The sequence below is a fragment of the Cupressus sempervirens genome, chromosome 5, assembly GCF_028749045.1.
Source record: "Cupressus sempervirens isolate cs-2001-9-10 chromosome 5, ASM2874904v1, whole genome shotgun sequence".
NCBI classification, from domain to species: Eukaryota; Viridiplantae; Streptophyta; class Pinopsida; order Cupressales; family Cupressaceae; genus Cupressus; species Cupressus sempervirens.
In genome coordinates this window covers 520,395,418-520,417,486 of record NC_143122.1, presented here as the reverse complement: position 1 = coordinate 520,417,486, position 22,069 = coordinate 520,395,418, and the positions used below count along the sequence as shown (strand labels likewise).

Sequence of the window (22,069 nt, the reverse complement as noted above, 5' to 3'; positions counted from 1 at the left end):
GCAGGCTTGGAATTTGATGGCCGCTCCATATATTTTTTTATGACGACTAGATTTTTTTTCATATCTTTCATTTTACGTTTTAAAAAAAAGTTGATTGTCAATTTTTTTAATTTAAAAATAATTTAATAGATCATTTTAAATTTAAATATTTTATATTTTAGACAATTATTATATAAATTAGTCATCTATGTAAAATTCTCTATGAAGGACTTATAATTATAAATTAGTAATCTATACAAAAGTTTCAAATAAAAGAAGCAAGTTTCTAAGTTCATATATTTACTTTAAGAGATTTTTAAATAATATAATTATATATAAAAATATATATCTAATATTGTAAATTGCTAAAAACAAATTTTTAAATTTACTATATTCTATTTCAACAAGTTTCTAAATTAATATAAATATACAATCATCAAATACAAAATAGAAACATATATAAACATAAAGGGAAAAAAAGAAAAAGAAACATATTAATATTATATATTTATCATACATATATATATTATACATATTATGAAATCACATTTATGTATATTAAATAAAATACTAAGTTGCCTATAACAATAACAAACATTGAGAGTTTAATAACAAATTTTGATAGTTTAATAATAAATTTATTTGTCATATTGATAGTTCTCTAAAAATTTACCCTATCAGTTCATTTGTTCTTACAATTTTTTTAGCCCATCTATACAGTTCAAAGGTGTAAAAACGGCTAATACGACATGTATTTTCATACTTTAAATACATCCTTAAATCACAATTAATAATAAATTTTATATTCAATATTTAAAGTTCAGATATACCATCTATGTTTTCTCGGATATTTCAATGAACACTAATTTAAATTTAAATTTAGAAGACAAAAAATGCTCAACGCAAATGAATCTTCCTCTTTAAAAAAGTTTGCCAATATTGACTTATCATATTTCATGGTATTGAAAATCAATTGATCTCTAACACAAGATAAATTGTCTGAAAATTGAATGAGAACTCTGGCTTGCAAATATCTGGAGAAGGTATGATTACATTGGACATATCAAAAGCACTCAAGATTCGAGGAATAGATAATTTGTGTATCCAACAACAGGATCGGAAGTATAGAATGTTTCTCTGTGGTATTTATTGAGGGGCGCATTCACCTCAAATCTTTTCGGCAAATCCGGATTTGCCAAGAACAGTCGGCCATAAGCAATCAAATCTGCCTTGCCACTGGAAATAGCTTCGTTACCATCATCCCGATCATAACCCCCTGTAGCCAAAAATGTCCCCTTGAATGTTGTTCTTATGGGAATCAGGCTCTTTTCACTCGCTATCGTCGTCTGCGAATTATCAATCCTGGGCTCAAAGAAATGAGCGTACAATATCTTATATTTATTCAGAGCCTCCGCCATGTGAAGTCCTAGTGCCTCTGGATTTGAGTCATACGCTTCTACATGATCCGAAAATGGAGAAAGCCGAATTCCCACATGCTCTGCTCCGATTTCATCCACCACTGCTTCCACAACTTCAAGTGCAAATCTGCAACGATTCTCCAATGTTTCGCCATAGCCATCTGTTTGATCATTCACGTTGTCCTTCATGAACTGGTCCACAAGGTACCCATGCGCCCCTGGATCTCAACACCGTCAAACCCTATTCGTAAAAGGACTGATTATGTCAACAAAAGGAACATTCTCTTCTTCAAACCAAGATAGATCAGAATAAAAAAACATACCTGCATCTATTGCATTCCTAGCAGCATTTCGAAAATCAGCAACTATATTGGGAATTTCCTCTGTTTTCAGAGGCCGGGGAGGAGAGAAATCTGCCACATCCTTTCGGTTCGGAAGAGGGATCTTTCCAGAGATTGGTTTGCTTGTGGAGGAAACTGGAGATTGGCCATTAGGCTGATAATCTGCATTCCAATGCACCCATTAAATACACAATACACTGTTTGTTGTGGAGGAGAGCCAACCAAATTGAAATTAATTAAAATTGAAATCTAAATCAAAGTAGAATATTATAACTAATTTTGAATTTCAATTTACATCTACATCTAAATCTAAATGAAAATGTAAATAAAAAATAGAAATCTCACCTGCAAAAATGTTACTCCAAAACTTCAATTTACTCCTATTCAAAAACTCCAATCTAATCCTCCAATAACCTCCACCTCTTCCTTCCTGCAAAAACATAAAATGAAAATGAAATGAGGAGCCTTGGTTTTATAACTTCTGAAAGGCTCCTCATATCCCCCAACAGATGTCTCTTCACATTCCACGAATTTGTTTCAAATTCCCCCACTCCCCCCAAAAAATAAGCATGAATGTGCATGCAAAATTATTTCGCCCCTATTTTTTCGGGCCCTATTTTTTCAGGTCTTACTTTTTCGGGCCTATTATTTCGGCCTCCATTTGGCTTCCTATTATTTCGGCCAGCTATTATTTTGAGAATTCTTTTTTAATATTTAACTTGAAAGTTTGTAACTACTCCCAAATCTTTTTTATTGACAAGGAATCTTGGCATATTCCCGTGCTAGGCATTTGTGCTGCCATTGTATAGAACGCCTCTCGGCGTAATTATAGACAATGCAAAAGTTCGCAAAGTTGCAAGTGCTTTGGTAGAGGCCAAATAAAAAAAGTATTTTGGACAATGTGTGCCATATGCTCACTCAATTTGGTGATGAAGCACTTGACACGCAAATAGAGTGGGTGAAAGAAATATACGAGGATGATGAGGAGATTCAAATATTTGTGATGAACCACCATATGTCACAAGCAATTTTCAAAACCTTTTCAAAATTTGGATTATTGGAGGTAAATTTTAAAATTCAATTTATTTAATGGCATGTATCATATTGTCATGTTTTACATTTAATTGAATAAAATATATTTTTGTGTTATTTATATATTTTAAATGTGTTACTAATTTACTATTAACATGTTTTTAAGTTGTTGAGACTTGCTTTGCACCTCCCACTATTGTTCTAAGATGACTTGTGAAGGTGAAAGAGGCATTGGGTCAAATGGTCAGAAGCAATAAATGGGGTGTCTGGAAGCAATCAAATTCAGAGAGGGTCCAAAAGGTGACCGCATTGATATTGAATGATGATTAGTGGCTTCGTATGAAATGTGTATTGAAATTCACCAACACTATCATGTCTAAGCTTCGGTTTGTTGATACATATGAACCATGTTTGGGGGATGTCATGATACAATGGACACAATGTTGGAAAAAAATTAGTAATACAAAGGAGAGAATGATTTTGAAAACAACTTTTACAAAGGGTGGAAGCTATTGTTCTACATCGTTGGAACAAGATAACCACACCATTGCACCTCCTTGCATATGCTCTATCTCCCAAGTACTATAGCTCACAAAGTACTTTTTATCCCAGGTAGTGTGCCACCATATAGAGATTCTAAATTTGCTAATGGGTACAAGAGGGCATTTAGTAGAATTTTCAGTGGTCCAAATGTGGAGTCAAGTGTTAGGAAAGAATTTGGATTGTTTGTCTTGGGAAATAATCTTTCCCCATGTGCTATCAATAACCAATGCAAAATGGATGCTATTACAAGGTGGTACCTCCACAGTCATAATTATATGTACCTCCAACCTATTGCAATCAAGATCCTCTCACAAGTAAATTCTTTTTTTTTTTGGCCACTTGTATTATAGAAATTTAACATTTTAACATTCTTGAATTTATGTTGTGTTTTTTATTTTTAATCTTGTCGGTTTTCTCTCTAGGTTGCAAGCTCTTCTTCTGTTGAGTGGGAATTGAAGTACACACTCCTTTATCCACTGAGTGAAGCGTAACCAGTTGGCTGCAGAAAAAAGATGAAGACTTAGTGTATATTCATACCAATTTGTGCCTTCTGTCACGTAAGGATCCGCAATACAAGAAATGGGCAAAGAAGCTTTGGGATGCAACACCTAAGTCTACCGACTTGGATGCAAGCATTAAGGATCTTGCTAAAGCCACTATGGTTGATGTGGTCGATGACGACATAGCACATGATGCATCTAGTGCTAGTGGAACTGATAATGAATATCTACTAGCAGCTGCTGAAAATCCCATAGATAATGATTCTTTCAATAATCCCTATGATGATTGATGAACATTGAATCATGTTTCATGAACTATATTTTCATTTTGTAATTAAGTAATTCAATGTAATGGTTTTCATTAGAATAGTTAACATAGATCTATGGTCAAGTATTTAAATTTTTAATGTATATACTTGGCATTTGGCATTAATCAATGATCAAGCATCATACTACAAAATGATTTAGTTATACAATTTTGTACTCTTACTTTTTTGTATATGTAATGCTTATATATATAAACACACATACCCAAACCCCTAAAAAACATCATGTACCCACGTTTCAGGTTCTCATACCTGAACTCGTCCCGGAACCCAAATTGGTAACCTAATCAAATATGCTTAAGTTTTCCCGTGTCCCATATTTTCTATTTTAAAATGTCAAAATGGGTTATCATTGTGATTGTTTATCTCCAACTTCTCAAATTTGTTAGTATTTTGTAAATTGGCATTATGGGTCTTGGTGTGCTTAGTACACTGATAATTTCTATCAAAATCACAATCAGAGTAGATAAAAATATAAAAGACAAAGATTTGTGGTGGAATGTGATGGAGCCCAAAATTTGGATCTCCATTTTTTTATTGAAGATTGAGTAAATATGAAGTCTAGAGCAAGAAGGGATTCAGAAATTTAAGTTCACAAACAGAACTTGCTGGACGGAGGATGCAGTCATGACAAAATATTACTGATATCAGAGATAATTACACATATTGTCTATTCAACATACCTGGGCTTGCTGTCTCTGTTCAGTGCTCATTCCGTAATAAAATCATGCAAAGTAACTCGAAGTTATGATCAAAAGAATATGGAAAGGGAAATTGTTTCATATAGGCATGCATTTCATCACTATCCAGAATAGCTTGATATCAGACTCATCATGGTGAAGTTTCAGATTAATACCCAACCTCATTAATTGTGAAACATGAAGAATGTTATATGCATAAGAGAATCTGGTCCAGAAAATCACTCAATGTTTTCCAAGTTAATGAGGATTTCGTTTGTTTTCAATCAATTTGTGGATGATGCTGTAACAGGTAGTACCTTTTTTCTATAAGGACTGTGTTTGATATATGTTTAGCTGAAGAGTCTTTCCCAAAGAACTGGTTGAGATATAGTCAGATATGCAGGAATTAACCCATTCCTGCTAAAGTCTGTTCTGCAATGGAGTTTTATCATAGATTATTATATGTAAAATGGTCAGCAATCAATGCATGAAGTCCTGTCATTATGTTAACAGTAACTATATTTTCCATGCAGAGGTAAATCACACAGGCATCATAAATATTCAGTAACAACAGGTTATGGCAGAGTATGTGTGGCAGATTGGATGAGGCAATGTGTTGGAGTTTATATCTGTATATTGGGGGTTTCTAAACTATCAATTCCCTACTGTACATACATGGCAAGAAGCAATATGTGTATTGAAATGAGAACTCTTTAATGGTTTGAGCCTCAGGTCAGCCAATTCGTGCAGCAAAAGCAACTTAGAGACAAAACAAAGATCTCTGCCACAGAAAATGAATATAGTTGTGTAATAAAATTTGATAGTTCATTGAGCAAGAATTTGAAGGCAAGATTGGATATAATCCTAATCTTCAGAATTTGACCCGTATCACATTTCAGTTACAATAATAAGTTTGGAAAGCATATAGTATATACAAAGGATTTGAGCATTTTCCTCACCTACAGCATGAAGCCTATGCCTGCCTCCACATGCCGGTTTGATTAATTGAATTAAATAATTTTTGGATACCGCCCAGAGTCTCTTTTGTCCAAAGAAGGCCACGAGCCATATTATCTACTATAATTTGTTGGTGAAGTGTTTTGATTTATCTCTAATAGTACTTTGTAATTGATGCAGGTTTTTGGATATGCAAGGAGGATACATTGAAGAATAAAAAAATCAAAAACACAGGATCCGCCGTATCTATTTTCCTATTTGCAACCATAGGAGGATTGCTCATGGAAAGGAGTTACGGAAGAGAACCCTTGTGCATAGAAATTTGCAGGTTAAAAGGATAGCACTAGGAATAGGTTCCATCCAAATTTGTAGAGGCATAGAAAGTTGGAGAAAATGAAAGGATTTGCCGTCAAAGATGTGCTTCCAAAAGTAATCATCTATGATTCAATTATTCAAACTCATGGTATTTCACAGGAGGGTGGAAAGTTGAGCGATTAATCTTTATGATCAATCAAGTGAAACTAGGGTGCTATAATGTCACTCAAGACCATGAAGTATTGCAATGAAATCCAGGTGAGATACGATTGCTATTTAGAAAAAGCTATTGGGGATTTTGGACGGCGTGGAGTAGTTATTAAAAAAATGGAAAACAATGAAGTCCATCGAAGGTTTTGATCTCATGGGTCACTAAGGATGCACAAAGGAGGACATGCGCAAAATTGGGGCAAAGGATTCTCGCATCTGAATCATATATGCCACTGTTCATGAAGTTATAAAATTGTTAAGTCAAAACTATATTAAATTTTTATATTCGGTTATTTGTTATGAAGGGGTGTGATGTTTGAAAAGCACCCGACATCTTTCCAAAATATATAAGTATGAGCACATTATATACTAATTCATTCATTTTTCAAAAAACAAGCTTCTATTCTATTCATGCTCATTTGATATATTATATTTTTTCATTGGTAAAGAAATGTTTTTTTTGAACTAAGCCTATGGATGGTGGATTATCGAATAAATTCTTGTGCAATTTTGGAGTCGAACTGTATTGGATGGATCATTCATAAGGAGTGTCTCTAGTACAATCTTATTTTTGGATCAGTAAGAAATATTTATTTTAATTTATTTGTATTAGAGTTTTAAATTATTATCAAGTTGTGTCCTTTATAAATATGTCTTTTTATTAATTTCTATAAATATTTTAATATTCGGATAAGTGAACTAGGTCATTATTGCATTTTAAATTTGATAAACATAAATATGGTAAAATATTTAATTATTTATATATTTATGTTTAGTTTGTCTCCATATCATAGGAGTTAAAGCGCATTCTAGACTAGTTTAAAATTTGTGTTTGTATAATTGATCTGTCGTGTCTGAATTGTTAATCTGATTTATAGCTTAAATATATTGAACTTTATGAAGTTGTACGTTTCAACTTATAATATTGACTCTGATTGCCCATTTAATTAAGCATTGGTCTTTTACTCTTGATTCATAATCCATATGTTGGCAACTATTTCATTTCTTGCCTTTGAAAGATTAACATACTCATTCGTTGCATTAATCTATAATTATTCTTTATTTAAAAACATTATCACATTTATTATTCTTAGTTCATAATTTTCAAGTTTAAAGTTTTTCTATAATTCTTGCCGTTAGGAAAACTTTCAATACATTCGCGTTCTAATCAATCTGCTATAAGCATCTTGGATCTAAGTGTTTTGTCCAAGATCAAGTATACCCACCTTGGTTTTGTAGAACCAGAAGCGCAATGGATTTGGACTGCATCGATCAATCCCGTTAAGTTGGCCTTAACCAGTTGGATATCTCAGCATCGAGCGGGCAAAGCTTATAGGATTCCAATCTGCAGTTTTGGGAACCAACAGAATGACAAGTATTTCCTAAATTTTTCAACCATTTCTGGACTATTATTATTCTGTTGGATCATTGCTTAGCTGGACACCCTTTGCCCTACAAAGATCTTTGTAATTCTGATATTCTAGAACCTAGGATGCTTTCATTTCTAAGATTAAATGGTACATTTTCCCTAGACCTTGCTTCTCTAACTCTTTCTCAAATGGAAAATTGCTACCTAGTTTATGATTATCCCCTAATTCAACTCAATACTAATTTTAGACCTAGAAAAAAAGCCCTGGATTTTTAAACTAGTGACGTGTGAAAGTATTGCAGGTGTGACCATGATAAATATCAGAAATCAATCTCCCAATTGATATTCATTTTCTAGCTAAGAGTTTTTCTCTCCATCTATTTTTCCTTCACTATTTTGTAGAAGGCTCATATTGTTGTTCTTGTGGTAAGTCCCATGGGACACAACAGTATAAATATTAGAGAACTGGGAGAAATATCTACTAATAGGAGCTCTAGATTGGTCAGAGAAAACTGAAAGAGTTTTCTAGGGGTATACTGATAATCTGAGTAACTATAATACCTTAGATGAAGTTCATAAGGCCTACTGGTCTTGATAATGAATTGAAATTGAAAAAATATATCATATATCAAATAATCATTGATTGAAGGACCAGGTCATGGCATATTGAAAACCTAGCCTTCATTAAGATAATAGAAGCCCAGAGTCACTTAAGTGGTAAGTCATTAATCTTTTCAGACCTAAGCTCTATGAAGGATGTCCATTTGAGTGGTAGGTATTGCCGTAATAGAATTTAGAGATTTCTAAGTGTGTATTTTAAATAGTATATGTGGTTGCGATTGTGTTTTATCCTCATCTAGCTTCGAACCTTCCGACATTTTGAAACTAACTTCTAGACCACTCTTCAGAAAACATGGAGTGTACAATGCACAACTGAATTACAATAACATCCTAACAATCCATTAGGAAATTCAAAATCTAAGTAAGGATTGATGAAACTTGGAGGTAAAAAATGTCATAGCTGGAGAGACAGCTAAAGAGAGGACAAATGCCGCATGTGCAAGGTCCCCAAATTGACACCTGTAAGATGGACCCCAAAAAGGAAGATATTTGATTGGACTTTTCAAACATTTACACCGGTTAACAATGAAGGAGGCAACCCACAAAGGGGACAGATGTGGAATCCGATGGAAGCTGCTTCTTCTAGTAAAAAGGAAAGGAATGCCACTAGCAGGTCTAAATGGACCTTACCTTTGAGTGCTATGTGGAGTCCCAAAACATAATAATAAAAGGACAACCATCGCTGGATGAAAATATGCATGGTGACTTTTAATACTGGACTGTTCACAGATGCGTACCAAGCCAGCTAGGAGCCTATTTTTGGCATCCCCAAGATAGATCATGGTCAGAGACATTTTGCTTACCCACAAAGAAGTAGAAACTTTCAGATGCTATTATGCAATCTATTCAACTTCTTACATTAAGCTCTTCTCTCTGTCTGGGTTAAGTAGCATAAAACCCAAATCAAAACAAACTGAGTGATGGCAAGAGATATGCCAAAAACCAGCCGCAAGATCAGCTGTTTATTAATTTTTAGACGTGTTAAAAAAGCAGGTATTGGAGAAGAATATATAAAATGCAAATGTTTTTAAAGAAAGGTTCATAAGACGTTTCATTGTTCCAGAGTTATTCAGATTAATGCTTTCTTGCTCTATTGGTGGGATTAAAGTCTCCCTTTTATCAATCTCCTATACCAAAACAACATAGAAACTCAATAAATGCACTAGCTTCACATCATCAAAAGCACAAACTTATATTTCTCGTGCCCATTTCCATTGCTGTGAGTACACAAAGTTCATTCTTGGATATATATCTCAAGCTTCAACACATTAACATCTAGCTTGATGGTTGCAGAGGTAAATTAACTCCTCAAAAAGCTTGAGGCTGCTTCCTCTAGAGACCGTTCAAGGAGATAACACCTGAAAAAAACTGTTAACCAATAACAATGCATTCTGCCATTCTCAAATATTAATAGAAGCAAAATTAAACAAGATGCTTTCCTGATATGCATATTACTCAGCAATCTCAAGTATTAAAGGTTAGAAAAACCATATTATCATCATATAAACACTATCAGAAAACACCAAAATTGGACCACAGAAACCATACCAAGTGATCCTAATTTTTTAGCTATCAAGCCCTAAGACTGCAACGTGCTTTGTAGCCTGTTTTATTCTTTAAAATTGTCTGCTTCCTCATAGAAATGAATTATTTTTCAACAAAGCCTTGAAATCATTCAAATCATGTGAGTTACTTAGCATGTTGAGCAGCCTATTTTGAGAGTAGACTGAGTAAAAATAATAGAATTGAGCGACAGAAACAACTGCTGAACCTGGGATCAATCTAATAAACAAGAAAGGGATGTCCTCGCATACAGGGTGCCATTGATATGGCTCCTTTTTCTGCTGCCCACAACAGATATGGTCCTCATGAAATGCAGGAATGCATACAAAATGTGGAAGGATATACCAGCCACCTGAAATGTTTTAAGATTGCCACCTGCCCACGATACTTAGGTATGTGGACTGTTCACATTTTTTTCCCAAATTTGTTAAAAAAGAAACAAAAAGAACTACCATAAAAATTAAGCAATCATAAAATAGGAATAAATGTGTAAAATTGTGTTTTAATAGAATTATTTCAAGCGACCATAGGTTAAAGATTTACACACAGTTTCAAGAGCGTGGATTAATTGTAGAAGGGCATGTGAAAACATTAGTCTCCACCTTTAGATAGGCAGGACTAATTAAAAGTAATTGTGAATTAAAACATTAGCTATCTCCCCAAGCAAAGAAATGTAGAGAACATTAAATTAAATTGAAAACAATAAACTCGGAAATTTATTATCTATCTCATCAAGCAAAGGGAAGTAAAGCGACTTTAAAATATCTAACCATGAAGGAGACGAAAGCTACAATCAAGAATATGCATTTTACTCTCAAATGCTCAACCTGATATAACCCAAACAAAACAAAAATTGTGAGACCGCCTCTCTTTCTATTCCTGTTGGTCAAGCATCCGTTCAAGCACTTAAAAGTGTTTCTTACCTTTTACTTTTTCCCATTGTCCACCTCTTCTTCCAGCTTTTGATTTCAAACATAAGCAGGTTTCCTGAAATAATTCAATGAAACATCCATGTTATCATAAAAACAGGTCTATGACTTATACGCAACAATGTACAGAAACAGTGATCTGTATTGCACTTCCTTCAGCTAATTTTATGCAGTCAATGGTATGACTTATATCACCAATAAATAAAAGAAATCTATTATTATAAAAAATAACAAAAATAGAACATTCTATAAACTGAAAACAAAACCTTATCCCTTCATTATTACTGCAGGTCCGACATGGTGCTCATCATCATATTGCAAGTCTGTTTTTCACATAAGCATTCACTGAGCATCACCAATAATCTCTGCAAGAACATTGTCCCTGTTTAAAATGATGGAAACGGTTTGCATCTCTCACAACAATTTCTCTAGCAACAATCTTGGAGATAAATTTTGTTGCAGTGTGGCAATCAGCACATACTCGGAGGTTCTTAACAACTCTAATAGTTGTTCCATGGGGTGTGTTTAACAAACCAAATGCAATTGCTAACTTTTCACTATGGTGGCAGAGAAATAATTCTTTTTCCTCCTCTTCCACATCATTAAGGGAATGTCTTGAATCCAGAAAATACCCTGCCGCCTTCATCTCCCAAGCCAATTTCTCCAACTTTGCATAGATTTCCCGTGTCTGTGGATGTGATCTATCCCCAACATGAAAAACATGTACCATTTTATGACCTCCAATCCAACTACAACCAGGGGTCTTTTTAATTCCTCTATCTTTCATAAATCTCCTTAGCATTTCAACTTCACTCCTAAAGCCAGCCTCTGCATAGATGTTTGAGAGAAGAACATAAGTTGCAGCATTCTTAGGATCCAAATCAAAAAGCAGCATTGCTGTAAATACTCCTAAACCTACATTCATATGTGATCTACAGGCACCAAGAAAACACATCCACAGAACCACCACAGGTTTGACTGGCATTTTAATGATAAAGTTTAGTGTGTCCTCAAGATAGCCAGCACGAGCAAGGAGGTCAACCATGCACACATAATGATCAACTGTAGGTGTAATGTGATCAAGGTTACTGATGTGATTGAAGTATGTGCAGCCCTTATCCACTAAACCTGCATGGCTGCATGCAAATAGAACACAAGAAAAGCTTACGATGTCAGGATACGTCTCAGATTGCTTCATTGATTCAAAGATTTCAAGAGCATCCTTGCAAAATCCATTTTGTGCGTATCCTGCAATCATGGCATTCCATGAAATCACATTCCTTTGAGGCATCTTGTCAAACAGTTCTCGTGCCTTATATATGCTTCCACATTTTGCATACATGTCTACTAACGCATTTGCAACTACAACATCTGACAAAAACACATCTTCAGTTATGCTTTGATGGATGTCTATACCCAGTTCCAAGGCTCCAATTTTGGCACAGGCTGGAAGGATACTGGCAAAGGTTTTGGAGTCTGGCTTTACACCTGCCAATTGCATTTTCTTGAAACTTTCTAAAGCCTTTTCAACAAGCCCATTTTGAGCATATCCTAAAATCATTGCATTCCATGAGACCACATTTCTTTGAGGCATTTTGTCAAACATTTCACATGCCTTGTCTATCCTTCCACATTTAGCGTACATGTCTACCAGGGCGCTTGCTACTACAACATTTGATGAAAAATCCCCTTCCGTTATGCTTTGATGGATGTCAATACCTTGTTCCAAAAGTCCCATTTTGGCACAGGCTGGAAGGACGCTGGCAAAGGTTGTTGAATCTGGCTTTATACCTGCCACTTGCATTTGCTTAAAACTTTCTAAAGCCTTTTCGACAAGGCTATTTTGTACATATCCTACAATGACTGCATTCCATGAGATGACATCTCTTTGAGGCATTCTGTCAAACAATTCATGTGCCTTGTGCATGCTTCCACATTTTGCATATATATCTACTAGAGCATTTCCAACTATTATATCTGAAAAATACCCATTTTCAATTATGCTTTGATGGATGGCTATACCCTGTTCCAAAGCTCTCATTTTGGCACAGGCAGGGAGGATGCTGGCAAAGGTTGTGGAGTTTGGTTTTATACCTGCCAATTGCATATGTTTGAAACTTTCTAAAGCCTTTTTGACAAGCCCATTCTGTGCATACCCTACAATCATGGCATTCCATGAAACCACATTTCTTTGTGACATTTTATCAAAGATTACACATGCTTTTCGTACGCTTCCACATTTAGCATACATGTCCACCAGGGAACTTGCAACTACAACATCCGACAAAAATCCCCCTTCCGTAATGCTTCTATGGATGTCTAGACCTTGTTCCAAACCGCCCATTTTGGCACAGGCAGGTAGGATGCTAGCAAAGGATGTGGAATTTGGCGTTACGCCTGTCAATTGCATTTGCCTGAAAGTTTCTAGAGCCTTTTCAACAAACCCATTTTGTGCATATCCAACTAGCATCGCATTCCATGAGAATACATCTTTTTTAGGAATTCCGTCAAACAACTCGCTGGCCTTGTCGGTGCTTCCACATTTTGCATACATGTCTACCAGGGCAGTTGCAACTACCACGTCCGACAAGATTCCTCGATCTTTTATGTTTTGATGGATGTTCATACCCTGTTCTAAATATCCCAATTTGGCACATGCTGGGAGTACGCTGGCAAATGTGAAATGGTCCGGTTGGAGACCTGTTTGTTGCATTTGGTAAAACAATGTGACTGCCTCGTGAGGATAGCCATGCCTTCGGTATGCTGTAATAACCGTATTCCATGAGACAATGTTTCGTTTTTTCATCTCATCAAACACTTTACGAGCATAACCCAAACTTCCACACTTGACGTACATGTTAATAAGATTATTCTGAAAAGTTGTGCATGTAGCAAATGCAGATATCCCGTGAGCGATGAAAGAGTGAACCATTTTTCCATCTGAAAGGGTGTTCTTGAGAATGCACGTCTCTAATAATTGAAGATATGTAAAGGATTCTCCAGGTGGGTTACGTGTAGTAAGCAGAATGTCCAGCGCCTCCTTCAGCTGGCCTTCTCTACACAATTTTGTGAGATTGAGACGTGCAGTGGCTGGCAATGGCATTTTATGACTGTAATTGGAGCATGGAAATGTGCAGTATATTTCATTCTCTGTCTACCAGAAAAGCATTTTCAATAGATTGCTTAAGTGAGGTGTATGATAACAGATAGCATACATCCACACTTATTATTCCTTTTCCTCACACTGCACTACTTTTGTAGAAGTTATAGGTACTTCCTTTTCAGAGCATCCGCTGGGCAACGTCTATACAGCCACGAAAATGCGCTTCCTTACGAAGGAGAGGACTTTGTCAATTTTTTTAAAAGTTAGAAAGAGCAATCTAAAGAAAGTGCATTTTCGTGGCTGTATAGCCACGGGCCATCCGCTGAGATAACATTAACTAAAACACTCCCCCGTACTTTCTTTATTTGCTGATTGGGTGCTGCACAAGCAAGTGCTAGGGAATTTTTGGTTTGCAATTGTGATGGTGTTTAAATATTTTTTGTTATTATTAAATTTTAGGGTTTGCATTGCATTTAGGGGTGGTGTTTAATTTTAGGGTTTAATTTAATATTTTGTTATAACTTTAGTAAAAGTTTAAACAAAATCTTTACGGGTTTGGTGGTTGCCAAAACCAATTCTTAACTGTTTGGCTTTGTTTATAAATTCTCTCCGAAATCTTTTAGGAGAGTATGATTTGAGATTTTCTTTTTTGTGAAGAAGGACTGAGATATTGAGAAGATTATTATCTGGCCCTAAACAGATGAAATAAATAATATTTGTAGTGCTTTCTTGCTACTTGGTTTTGGTTTTATTTTGTTCATTCTGCAAATTGATTAGGGATGCATATCATATCTATTGGTTTCTGAATAAAGCAGAAGTAGCATTGTTTTTTTGGTTTAAAAGTTATTGTTGTAAGAAGCTAGACTCACACTAGAACCTCTGGAAGTTTATTTGGGCAAAAATGCCTCTTGCTCGCTTGAACACCATGTGAAGTGGCCTGAGTGTGGTGGAGAACCAGTAGGAGGAATGTACATTACTCTTTTCATGGCCATTTGCAAGAATGGGCTACAATTTGAAGAAACATGTGTTTGGTAAGGCAGCATCCCTATGTGCTTGCCATGAATGAACACATGTAACTTGTAAGGTGTTGTTCATATTTGGTGTTTTCCTTGTAGTTTTTTTAGTTTCTTTTGTCCATCCAATATTGAGCCTATTATAGGCTTTGTTTTTGTTATCTCCTCATCATATTGGTATCAGAGCGAGACAAGATCTTGCTGGGAAGTGTATGTCTACAGAAGAATCACAGGCTAAAGCTGAGGCTCACACCATGCCTCTGAAAAGTATGACTCCAGATGCCATCAAAAAGATGATGGAGGAACTTCTGGAAGAGAAGTTGAAGGATTTCAAGGGGTCCAGTAACAAGGATAAGGAGAATGAGGTGGAAGAAGGTACAAAGTTGATGATGAAGAAGATTGGACCGTGTGAAATTTTAGAAAAGTATGGAGAAAATGCTTACAAAGTGGCACTGCCTCCAGATGTAGCTATTTCACCTATATTTAATGTCTCGAATCTCACATTGTATAAAGTTTCAAACAAAGAAGTTGGTACAGAAGCAATAGCACATGAATCAAATGACTGGATTCAAGAATTGCCTTCTAAAGAAAAACCCCAGATGGAAAGTATCATCAATAGTAGGGAACCAATGAGGACAAGACACAAAGTACAAATGGAGTATTTGGTTAAGTGGAAGGGCCTTCCAGATTCTGAAGCTACTTGGTTGCCAGAAACAGAAATTCTAAGGCAACGTGGGGATATACAATAGTTGGTCTCCAAGAGGACTTGCTACAAAATTCACCCCCGGGAGTATGTTGCAGGAGCAATTGTTGGGCACAGGAATTTTTGGTTTGCAATTGTGATGGTGTTTAAAATTTTTTTGTTATTATTAAATTTTAGGGTTTGCATTGCATTTAGGGTGGTGTTTAATTTTAGGGCTTAATTTAATATTTTGTTATAACTTTAGTAAAGGTTTAAACAAAACCTTTATGAGTCTGGTGGTTGCCAAAACCAATTCTTAACTATTTGGCTTTGTTTATAAATTCTCTCAGAAATCTTTTGGGAGAGTATGATTTGAGATTTTCTTTTCTGTGAAGAAGGACTGAGATATTGAAAAGATTATTATCTGGCCCTGAACAGATGAAATAAATAATATTTGTAGTGCTTTCTTGCTACTTGGTTTTGGTTTTATTTTGTTCACTCTGCAAATTGATTAGGGACGCATATCATATCTATTGGTTTCTGAATAAAGTAGAAGTAGCATTTTTTTTTGGTTTAAAAGTTATTGCTTTAGGAAGCTAGACTCACACAAGAACCTCTAGAAGTTTATTTGGGGGAAAATGCCTCTTGCTCACTTGAACACCATGTGAAGTGGCCTAAGTGTGGTGGAGAGCGGGTAGGAGGAATGTACATTACTCTCTTCATGGCCATTTGCAAGAATGATAGTTTGAAGAAACATGCGTTTGGTAAGGCAACATCCCTATGTGCTTGCCATGAATGAACACATGTAACCTGTAAGGTGTTGTTCATATTTGGTATTTTCCATGTAGTTTTTTTAGTTTCTTCTTTCCATCCAATATTGAGCCTATTATAGGCTTTGTTTTTGTTATCTCCTCATCATTGGGTACCATCACGAACAATTCTGAATGTGAGATACTATTGAACATTTCTGAATAACAGCAGCTTGGAAAGTGATTAGAAAAGATCAAATTTCATGCTTATTTCAAATCTGATATGGAAGTGGTCTTCTGATAGGCAGTAGACTTACTCGTTTCAATATCATATGTTCCTGTGGCTAGGGTTTTGAGCTTAGATTGCATGCTGCCATGAACCTGGCATTGTGTGCACAGGATAGAGCTCTAACTTTACATCGTGATGAATTGTCACGGCCTAGTTTCTTTGCTATGCTTTCTCATGTATTGATGCTCATAGAATTATATTACGAGTAAATGAATGAAGGATTTCACTTAGAATGATTATCCTAAGAGTGTATGAGAGAATCATTTAGGTCTTAAAAGTGTGAAGTATGTTTATTGCTATCAATGAAATGTCAAATGCTACAAAATGGTGATGTTGAGGTTTACAATAACCTCTCTCAATTCAAAGAAATTACATTCTATTTGGATTTGACACAACAATTTTATCTGATGCAAAAACTTGCAGTTTATCTCAATTCATTGGTGCAACACTACATAACTTTCAAATTGTTGATTGTGACATCGAATCGTCAGAGCTATTAGCTCCAGATGGTCAATTAAGCCCTAGTGACACCCATGTTCTGACTACAGGGAGCCTTGAATGTTCACAGCCACCCCTCACTGAAGTGTCCCCAAGATGGTCTAAGTGCATTTTCAAGTCAATCTTCCAAGGGTTATAATTTAAAGCTCGTGCAAGCTATCAGTGAAATGTCAAATGCTACAAGATAGTAATGCTAAGGTATACAATTACCTCAGAATTATATTACGAGTAAACGAATGAAGGATTTCACTTAGAATGATTATCTTGAGAGTGTATGAGAGAATCATTTAGGTCTTAAAAGTGTGAAGTATGTTTATTGCTATCAATGAAATGTCAAATGCTACAAGATGGTGATGTTGAGGTTTACAGTAACCTCTCTCAATTCAGAGAAATCACATTCTATTTGAATTTGACACAACAATCTTATTTGATGCAAAAAATTGCAATGTATCTCAGTTCATTGGTGCAACACTACATAACTTTCAAATTGTTGATTGTGACATCGAATCGTCAGAGCTATTAGCTCCAGATGGTCAGTTGAGCCCTAGTGACACCCATGTTCTGACCATAGGGAGCCTTGAACGTTCGTAACCACCCTCACTGAAGTGTCCCTAAGATGTCCAAGTGCATTTGGAGGTCAATCTTCTGAGGGTCATAACTTAAAGCTCATGCAAGCTATCAGTGAAATGTCAAATGCTACAAGATAATAATGCTAAGGTATACAATAACCTCTCTCAATTTGGATATATCACATTCTATTTGGATTTGACAATAACCTCTCTTAGTGGTTTCTCTCTTTACACATTCTACCCAGCTTCATCTTGATGGAGAAAATATTAAGACCCCTCCTTAGGTCTTCCAAACATATAGTTTCTTACTATAGCTTTGATTAATAAGAACCATGCAACTAGAACTTAGCAACAAAACAAATATCAAATCTCTAAGGTCCTAGTATGGATTGCCTCCCTCGGGGCTCTACCCACACACTCAAGGTCTTTAAGCTTTGATACCAATTTGATGTAGAGCATCTTAGAAATAAACTAATCAGTAGGATCCATGCTGATCACAATAGAATGTGATCTATCCAAATCCAAATACAATAACCTCCAAATGCAAATGTATCTCAGTTCATTCTATTCTAAGGTATACAATAACCTCTCTCAATTTGGATAGATTACAATAACCTTAGTTCATTGGTGCATCACTATGTAACTTTCAAACCACTAATTGTGGCATCAAATTGTTAGCGCCTTTAGCTTCGGATGGGTGGGTGAACTCTAGTGACAACCCTATTTTGACTACGGAGAGCCTCAAATGTTCGTGGCCACCCCATACCAAAGCGTCCCTAAGATACTCTAAGTGTGCTTTTTATGAGGGTCGTAACTTGAAGCTCGTGTAAGATATCAATGAAACATCAAATACTATAGGATGGTGATGTTGAGGCATACAATAACCTCTCTCATTTCAGTAAGATCACGTCCCATTTGGATTTGGTACAACGATCTCGCCCAATGCCAAAACTTGTAGTGTACCTAAGTTCATTGGTGCATCATTGCGCAACTTTCAAACTATTGATTGTAGAATCAAATTGTCAACGCTATTAGCTCTAGATGGGTGGGTAAACCCTAGTGACACCCCTATTTTGACCACGAAGAGCCATGAACATTTGCGGCCGCCCCATACCAAACTGTCCCTAAGATGCTCCAAATGTGTTTGGAGATCAATCTTTCAAGGATAGTAATTTGGAGCTTGTGCATGCTATTAGTGAAATGTTGAATGCTACAAGATGATGATGTCAAGTTCTATAATAACCTCTCTCAGTTCGAAGAGATCACATTCTATTTAGATTTGGCAAAATAATCTCAAAAACTTGCAATGTACCTCAATTCATTAGTGCATCACTGCATAACTTTCAAACCATTGATCGTGGCATCAAATCAACGTTGATAGCTCTGGATGAGCGGTTGAACCCTAGTGACACCCTTTTTTTGACCATGGATAGCCTTGAACCTTCATGGCCACCCCATACCGAAGCATCCTTAAGATATTCTAAGTGCATTTGGAGGTCAATCTTCTCCCAATTGTAACTCAAAGCTCGTGTGGGATATTAGTAAAATATCAAATGTTATAGAATGGTGATGTCGAAGTCTACAATAACCTCTCTCATTTTAGAGAGATCACATCTTATTTGGATTTGGCACAACAATCTTGACCGATGTCAAAACTTGCAGTGTACCTCAGTTCATTGGTGCACCACTGTGTAACTTTCAAACTACTAATCAAATTATCAACACCACTAGCTTTGGATGGGTCACAGGTGGGTAAGTGACACCCTTGTTCTAACCACAAAGAGTCTTGAACGTTCATGGCAACCATGTATCAAAGTGTCCCTAAGATGCTCTAAGTGTGTTTGACGATCAATCTTCTGAGTCTGTCATAACTTGGAGCTCGTGTGAGCTATTGGTGAAACATTTAATGATACAAGATAGTGACTCTAAGGCCTACAATAACCTCTCTCAGTTCGGAGAGATCACATTCCATTTGGATTTGGCATAGTGATCTCACCCAATGCCAAAGCTTACAGTGTACCTTAGTTCATTAGCGTATCATTGCATAACTTTCAAATCGCTAATTATGGCATTGAATCGTCAGCATTGTTATCTTCAGATGGGTGACTAAACCCTAGTGACACCTATGTTCTGACCATAGATAGCTTCAAACATTCATGGCCACCCTGTACTAAAGCTTCGCTAAGATGCTCCTTAGAGGTCAATATTATGAGGGTCATTACTCAGATCTTGTGTGGGATATTAGTGAAACATCAAATGCTACAAGATGGTAATGTTAAGGTCTAAATAACTTCTCTCATTTTGGAGAGATCACATTCTGTTTGGAATTGGCACATCGGTCTTGCCTAATGCCAAAACTTGTAGTAGACATGAGTTCATTGGTGCATCACTACATAACTTTCAAACCAATGGTCATAGCATCAAATCGTCAATTTTTTTAGCTTTAGATGGGTGGGTGAACCCTAGTGACACCGTTGTTATGATCATGGAGAGCCTCAAATGTTCATGACCACCTCATACTGAAGTGTCCCCTAAAACCAAAGATGGGCTCCTAAGACCAAATTGGCCATGGATTTGGCTAATTGTAGACATCTTAAGGGATAGTAGACATCATTTCAAATTTAACATATGATATAATTTTAAATTAAACATTGCATTAAAATTTGATACTAAAGGTTCATAAAATGTTCTTCACAAATTAGTACATTTGAATCGAATATAAAAACATGATATTCCATAAATATGAACAATACACATGATGCACAATAAATTAAACAATACTATAATAAATTAAAATATATATCCATGTGCACAAAAATTATAAAATTATATATCAAAATATATGTATCCATAGGTAAATTACGTAAATATATATCAAAATACATAGATCTATATACAAAATATGGCTTATCATACTATCAAAATGTGTATAATATCAAAGTTTCTATATACAATATGGCATATGTCATCTCAAAATGTCTCATGACATATCCTATGACAACTATACTATCATATGTTGTTGTTGGGTCATCAAAATGCAACCTCTTTGTTGCACTATGTGGATTGGATGCCTCCTACATAAACAAAAAAGGAAAACCCAAAGTTAGTCTACTGAATTTATTTGATTATACATATCTAATATAAAATTACTCAAATGCATAATGATCATTTTTTTATGGAGATTTATAATTTCAAACTTTCATCATTTACTTCTCTTGTCGATCTCTTGTGGCAGTCAGGATTCCTCTCATATGTCATCAGCAATGATCAAACCTTGCTGGTTGTGGCTTGTATATGTTCACGTATGGTTGTGAGATGGATTTACAATTTAAACTATAACATTATAAGTGATATCATACTAAACTTATAACATATAATCAAGAATTCAAACTAGAACTTACTTCTTTTGTCTCCTCCTCTAGAAGCATCACCTGCATTAACAAAGATACATAACTTTGACATCCAACCTCTTGGGCACTAGGTGTTTCCTACAAGATACAAAAGTCTAGTTGTTAATATCATGGAAATTAGTTTTGAAAATATTTATGAAAATAAGGAAAATAACAAATAAATGATATATACGATGGGGCTCTCACTACGAATGGAAATGTCCAAGGGTCTACATGTTGAATATGCCTGGACTCATCACTAGTGGCCACACCCTGTACAATAAAGAATGTAATTAAATTATATTTCCACACACAACAAGCTATAACTATGTATTGATATTTAATCACTTTAAAAACACCTAATTACCTTTCCCTTGTCAATGCATTATGGCTCACCCCTTGCACTTTGTCCCCCACTACCAAGTGATACTAGCAAAAGGAAAGAAAGATTAGAAACCATGTATATTCCAAAATTGAATAGAAAAGCAATAAGAACACAACATAATGTATCATTGATGTCTCAAGGCCAAATGAAATAGCCAAGAGCATTACAATATCGACCTGTCTAAGCTCCTCCTTAGTCATCAAATGAACATGAATGAAGATCACATACATGTATAAGTCAATATGGATTAAAATGATTGTACTATAAAGATTAACTTTAAATCGACTATGTTGTAACAATAAAATGTATACTGTTACTAACACAGAACAAGCCCATAGCTCTCTCCATGTCCCTCCTCTCTCAACTTGGGGTCTATGGTCTTGGTAGGTGTGTCTGTTGTATCCTCGACCCTGAATAAAAATGATCATGAACAAACATTACATGTTGCTTTCACCAAAGACAAGAATAAATAGAAGAGAGTAATCATTGACCACTACTATTATTGTAAGACAATGTTAAGTAATTATATGCAATTAATACCTTTAAAATTTGTATGGATAAGTTCTTGTGTTTATGATAATCTCAATCATGTCACATTATATGTATATC

The 22,069-nt window shown here is 35.4% G+C and overlaps 1 protein-coding gene and 1 pseudogene across 5 annotated transcripts; both read right to left on the bottom strand.

Moving 5' to 3' along the window:
• Nucleotides 1–892: 892 nt before the first annotated feature.
• On the bottom strand, nucleotides 893–4,852 carry LOC149556990 (putative 12-oxophytodienoate reductase 11; annotated as a pseudogene). The gene is made up of 4 exons (XR_016364588.1): nucleotides 4,823–4,852; nucleotides 2,084–2,168; nucleotides 1,721–1,900; nucleotides 893–1,638 (listed from the first exon to the last, which is right to left on the bottom strand). The product of XR_016364588.1 is annotated as a putative 12-oxophytodienoate reductase 11 (transcript).
• LOC149556989 (pentatricopeptide repeat-containing protein At1g11290, chloroplastic-like) lies at nucleotides 2,100–14,182 on the bottom strand. Of its 4 annotated transcripts, none has more exons than XM_089831635.1 (3): nucleotides 11,050–14,177; nucleotides 10,778–10,841; nucleotides 2,100–2,168 (listed from the first exon to the last, which is right to left on the bottom strand). In XM_089831635.1, exon 1 carries the CDS (start codon nucleotides 13,884–13,886, stop codon nucleotides 11,136–11,138), a length of 2,751 nt encoding a protein of 916 aa, XP_089687761.1. In that variant the 5' UTR covers nucleotides 13,887–14,177; the 3' UTR covers nucleotides 2,100–2,168; nucleotides 10,778–10,841; nucleotides 11,050–11,135. The 4 variants fall into 4 exon arrangements, with proteins under 4 accessions (XP_089687761.1, XP_089687760.1, XP_089687762.1 ...); XM_089831634.1 differs by lacking the exon at nucleotides 2,100–2,168 and adding an exon at nucleotides 9,465–9,649; XM_089831636.1 differs by lacking the exon at nucleotides 2,100–2,168 and having other exon boundaries at nucleotides 10,548–10,841; nucleotides 11,050–11,611; nucleotides 11,703–14,182.
• Between the last annotated feature and the right edge of the window lie 7,887 nt (nucleotides 14,183–22,069).